Source organism: Etheostoma cragini, chromosome 12 (assembly GCF_013103735.1).
Source record: "Etheostoma cragini isolate CJK2018 chromosome 12, CSU_Ecrag_1.0, whole genome shotgun sequence".
NCBI classification, from domain to species: Eukaryota; Metazoa; Chordata; class Actinopteri; order Perciformes; family Percidae; genus Etheostoma; species Etheostoma cragini.
In genome coordinates, this window is record NC_048418.1 from 9,288,781 (window position 1) to 9,294,780 (window position 6,000).

At 41.1% G+C, this 6,000-nt stretch overlaps 1 protein-coding gene across 1 annotated transcript in view; it reads left to right on the top strand.

Moving 5' to 3' along the window:
- Nucleotides 1-4,007, top strand: part of st6galnac3 (ST6 (alpha-N-acetyl-neuraminyl-2,3-beta-galactosyl-1,3)-N-acetylgalactosaminide alpha-2,6-sialyltransferase 3) — a 62,869-nt gene extending 58,862 nt beyond the window's left edge. Inside the window, exons 4-5 of the mRNA XM_034887363.1 lie at nt 740-847; nt 3,403-4,007. Of these exons, the coding sequence (XP_034743254.1) occupies nt 740-847; nt 3,403-3,592 (298 nt within the window). The 3' untranslated portion in view covers nt 3,593-4,007. The remainder of the gene's footprint in view (nt 1-739; nt 848-3,402) is intronic.
- The last annotated feature ends 1,993 nt before the right edge of the window (nt 4,008-6,000 follow it).

Sequence of the window (6,000 nt, forward strand, 5' to 3'; positions counted from 1 at the left end):
AATTCTCCTTTCATTGTCCATTTAAATTTCAAAGAATAACCTAACCAATTTGCATTATCCGTATCAGGCTGTGCACTCAGTTTAATTTATACAAGGTCTACAGCTACTTGTAGTATTCTACATTGCTGAAAGACAGGGCCCCCTCCGGGAGCGCGGGGACCCTGCCATGTGGGTGTACACTCTATGACCCACTTACTAGTCTGATTAAGACAAAACCTAGAGTGAAGATGCATATGAGAAGTCATAACACCGCAAGTACGATGATGATGAAAAGATTATTCATGTTGTTGATAGGCTCACAGGGTTCCTCTGTATTTCAGATTATGACGTGTGTGCTACTGTTGTGATGAGCTGTTCAACAACCTAATAAAGTATATCTATACTGAGTGTGAATTTTACACCCTCTTTTTATATACACAGTAGTAAATGGGTTTTTAAGATTAAAGAAATTACTTGTGGAACTAACAGACAGAGATATGATCATACACCTGGGGGCTCTGCTGCTTGGTGCATTTACATGTTTGATCCCTGGCTGAGGCTCTGATTCAAAGTAACCTACAATACAAACGACTAATAAAATAATTTTAATAATCAGGTCAGCTGCATTACACTCATAAAGAAAAGTACAGTACAAAGGTCAGAAAAGGCGTCCTGGAATCTGTAAATGTTTTCGATTTGATGCAAAATGTCTTTTTATGCTATGAATCTTACAGCAAAAGAGGCGTCTTTGTGTTCGCAGGATCCAGTCCGGCTCCTACCTCAGCACCGGCTGGTTTACGCTCATCCTCGCCATGGACATGTGCAAAGAGATCCATATCTACGGGATGATAAATGACACCTATTGCAAGTAAGACACCAACTATCAACTTCTATACTTGGATGAAAAATGCTCAAGTTCCAACAAAAACACTGAAAACTTTATTCACATTCACAGCAGCGATAGCCAATCGCACTCTTCCGTAATCGCGGACTGTCCTGTTGGAATACATTTTCAATTCAACAGTTTGGATTTAATGGCTGAATTTCTATGCTGAAATCCATATTGGATTCTCTGTGACAGGAATACCATTATGTTTTGCTGCCTAGAATACCCAGCAGGCTGCAGAGTCTCCGATGCTGCGGGTGACTAGGCTGCAGCACCCAATTCCTTCCCTGCTTAAAGTTTTATTTGTATATCGGCCTGTCTTTTTCTCTCGGACTCTTGGGTGAGTGATTACTGTCTGGCTGCAAGGCCACAGGAGGGATGACAAACAAGATGCTGTTGCTCTGGGCATGGCTGCTTGGTCTCAAGTCATCTCAGTCTTGATTGACTCACCTTCTCTCTTCCTATGTCACCACTGCGCTCTCACAGCTCAACCTGAGCTCTCTCTATCCCCCGAATCAAACGCTTTCACCTAATACGCAGGGAAAATCCTGCCTTTATCCTCTCCATGTTCCCCATGCACAGCGGGAGTTGAAATGTAAACAGCCCCCGACACATGGCAGAGAGGATTGATAATTCAACCAGCACCAAGGATTTTATGATTCAGGGGGCAGTTAAGTGGCAGTGTTCTCCACCTGCCTGTCTCTGACTTCTTTCCTTCCTTCCTTCCTGCATGAGACAGGAAGATATTGTGTTTACTGAGATCCTGAAGAGACAATTTATTGTCACACAAAGTGCCGTTGGCAGCCCACTGCTCCAGCAACAAGAAGAGATGTTTTGTGTGACGATGTTCACAGGTCTAGTCAGAATTGACCTCTGCAGATATGTGCAATAGAGCTCCAACAGGTGCTGCAAAAAGGGTGAAATTGAATTTATTTGTTAACGTTGGTGCGCACCACTGTGTGACACAGACAGAAGAGAGGCAGTGATTGGGCTGTGTATTACTGTAAGCTGGCAGACAGCCTATAGTTGCTTTCTTGCTGTAAACCCTCTAGCTGGCTGATGTGATGTTTTTTTTCTCTTCAGTCTGTATTCATTCTCCCGATGATATTGTTACACATGTCACCTTCTCATAAAGCTGTCACTCGCTACTGGAAACCATCTGCAGAGTGCACAATGAATCTGTTCTATTGCTTTTAATAGTTTAAAGATGTGAACTGTAAACAGGATGACCTGTCATGAAATTCAGGTCACAATGGCTTAACTTCCCTGCTATTGTAAATTACTCTCTGCCAAGGAGGTTATGTTGTAGGTTTGGTTTGTTTTTGTTTGTCAGCAGGATTTTGGAAAAACTACTTGCCATTGAACTTGGTAGAAGGGTGTAGCGTGGGACAAGGAAGAACTATTACATTTTGCAGATTGGCCTTGGCGGACGTCTGCGCTCTTCGAGTGCCTTTCTAATTTGGGATGTTTTCAGATTTACTTTGACTCAGAATGGGAAGAAAATGTTGTCATGATATTTTAGTAATAATAGTATTTATCGAATAAATTTGGCCGCCGACAGCAGATCCTGTTATTTTTTTAAATGAGTGAAACCTGCCGAGTAGAGAATATTGCCCGGGGCAGCCTCCGTTCAAACTGCTGATGCTGTCCTGAACGATCTTCAGTTTTAATATTTCAGTGTGCCTATAATTTTAGATAAGTTTTTAAAGCTTGCATTTTCTGACTGTAATTTTTCCCGAACTGTCCTGAAAATGTACTAAATTTGGCCTCACAAGCAAAACCATATTACATTATGTTAATTATATTAAATATATATTCCGATCTACACAAAAAACGGGAATTCCAATAATAGCACACAAAAACTTCTATTTTTGTGTATTGTAGAACTGCTTTGGAGTGACAAACACCTGTGACTTTACAGCGCAAAATGTGCTATAAATATGGTATTATTTAACTTTTAACAAGGGCGGGATGATATGATCAACAACATATGGCAACATCCTTCATACGTGTAAAACAAAAACTTTAGTAAAGCAGTTTTGTTTGAAGCTTGCTTGGAATAATTTGAAGAAAAAAAATTAACAATAACATAATGATATAATTGCAGCCCAACTGTAATTGTCATTGTGACACACTGCTCTGATTAATTCTGCGTTGATGTGATTAAATGTAATCGATCAGCCAATTACTTGCTGAGCTGAATCGGATAAATCCTGTCTCACTTCGTTATCACTCATGTACTTACTGGATGACATTTAAAAAAAAATTGTCTGTGTGTACATGTATGGAGGCGTTTTTTATTTCAGGCGATGCGCAGGAACATACAGTTTATAATTTTGAAATATTAACTGAAAGAAAACTAAATTATGTTTTTCTCTCTCTCTCTCTCTCTCTCTCTTTCTCCTTCTCTTTCTCCTTCTCTTTCTCCTTCTCTTTCTCTTTCTCTTTCTCCTTCTCTTTCTCTTTCTCCTCTCTCTCTCTCTCTCTCTCTCTCTCTCTCTCTCTCTCTCTCTTCCCCCACTTCCTTTCCTCTTTAGGACGGAAGGTTACAGAAAGGTTCCCTATCACTACTACGAGGCGGGCAGCCGGGGCGAATGTGCAGAGTATCTGCTCCATGAGAGCGCCCCCTACGGTGGGCACCGCTTCATCACCGAAAAGTCTGTGTTTACCAAGTGGGCCAAAACTCATGCCATCAAGTTCTTCAACCCACTTTGGCAGCTGTCGTGACCCTGGCTAAACCGAAATGGAAATACTACACCATCATCGTCATTATCATTGTCATCATCTGGGGACCAGCTAGGCCTCTACACTGACTGAAAGTGTGTTCCCTGATGTGCACAAACATCCTTTTTTGGCACAAATTCCACATCGTATCCATTTAAAAAAAGTTGTTTGATGGATGCTTGTCAAGTCCTGGATGGCTACTATCCAGGAAGTGCTGGTTGTTTTATTGAAAGCCACTCAATCCGACAGACTGCCGGTCAACCTGGACAATAAAAACATGTCTCTTGCTTGTTCAGTCTTTTTCCTCTGAATTTGAGAGTTGAAGAAAATGCACAGCGCGCCGCTCTTTATTGGCTAATCGATCTTTTCGCTGCTCTGTGAGTTTAGCAAAGGATGGCTCGTAGACTAATTTAAAAAACAAAGAGGAGAAAACGACAGGAAGAAGTGACAACCATCTGTTCACTTCCTGTGACCTCAGCAGCTCACATGTCTCAGGCCTGCTCAAGTAAAGTGTTTTTCGTGACTGTAGAGCTCAGCTGGTGTTGAGACGGGTCACGTTGCCATGGATGCTTGACAAGCTCACCTACTGTTTCCTCTGAGCGTCTGTCTTCTTCTGTCATGCTGTAATTAATCTATAATCTATAGTAGTCTTTGACTAAGGGATCATTAAAGGCAATTTTCTATTTACTATGTGCCGTGTAAAAAAAAAGCTTTAACAAACCAAGTCATTTGAAAAAAAGACAGCAAAACAAAAAGCGCATTTCAGTCAAACTTGAAGGTGAACCAGAGTTGTACATCTAAATCAGCTTTTTTATACAGTTATGCTTGGTGATTAAGCTGTGTAAACTCAGTCAGCTTAAAGATGTCAGCTTTTTATTTTATAATGCTGTGAAATCTTTTGGCTTGATGTTGGGATAGGTTGCCAATTTATTCTGCAAAGATAAGTTGCTAACACTCTTTAACAGTGTTCTATTGACAATGTGGTCATCACAGCACATAGAGCAATGTGCAATAAGAAACTCCATAGTTACGGAAGGAGTTAAATCAACTGTGGCCCCGCAGAGGGAGAGATTTGTGTGTGCAGTGAAACCATTTGAAGTTAATTGTATTCTATTATCATTTTGTGCCTGAAATATACTCTGCAGTTCATTGTCTAGAAACAGAGGAAGTGGCTCTCTCGCTCGCTCATATTCTCATCCAGTTTTGTGCCTCGTTGTATACAGTATCACTCTGTGAACACATCTTCCCACACATCTTTGTCTTTGAACGCAACGTGCGTGCGTATCTTCTGGTTCAGGTCATTAGATTTGAATGCATCAGATTCAGGATAGTGAAGGATAATCAGTGACTTGCTGAGATGTCTACTTTGGCTGGTAGCTGTGGAGGGCTGGGACACTGCCTGTGACCCCCCCCCCCCCCCCCCCCGAGGGTGTGATTTGTGTCCCGGTCCGAACCGTGGCCAGGAGGGGGGAACTGGAAGGATTCAAAGACTTCTTATTCAGGCGACTTGATGCACAGGGTCCCTGACGACTGTAATGTACTGTAGCAGAGCTTCACAATCTCACTTCTACTACACTGTTTATTAGCACATATAGGTTTAAAGCTCCTGTTTTTTTGGATATCTTGATATAAATCCATCTATAAAAGCAACCCCCCTTTCCATTGCTCAAACTTTTTCAGGACCCTAAGAACATTGTTAAGAAATCTTCCTGCAGGAAACTGGATCTAAATTCAATTCCTTGACCCCAAAAAATTCACTGTGTGTAGCACATACCCCTAGGAACTAAGCGGAGTTTGCTCCTTCATAACTTGTGTACAACATTCATTTACACAGCAAGCAAACAAACAATAGCCACTGGTATTTATATTATGCCTAGAAGTGGAAATGTCTTGATGTTGCATGTAACTGCAAAAACAATGACTCTTTGTTGTTTTGTGAGAAATATTTCATCTCAAGCAAAGCTGTATTTGTTGATCCATTATCAGTCCAATTTCAATCTTCACTGTTCTTCACTTGCAGTGGAAACCCAAACATGTTGTTCATGAGTTTTGTTATGTGGGTTAGTTAGTGCCCAAAACTGTGGTTGAAAAGGGGCTAATAAACTTTTCAAGCTAATTTAGTATTTCTTTAAAATATTTTCTATTTCCAAGAATGACCTTTCATGCACATTGATGGGAAGTCTTAAAAGTGCTATGAAGCATCTGTCAACTTACATGTATACATCTGAGCTAATGTAGACTGTTACATGGTTGAAAGCTCCAGAAAAAGCTAATTATATAATCATTCCACTTTTAACCCAGATGTCTAGACATACGGTATTTTTACCTGCAAACAACACAAATCCTGCTTTCTGGGTTCTTGTGTGTGCCGCTGCGTGTTTGGCTTGAGGAACGGGGAGGGGGGGGGGGGG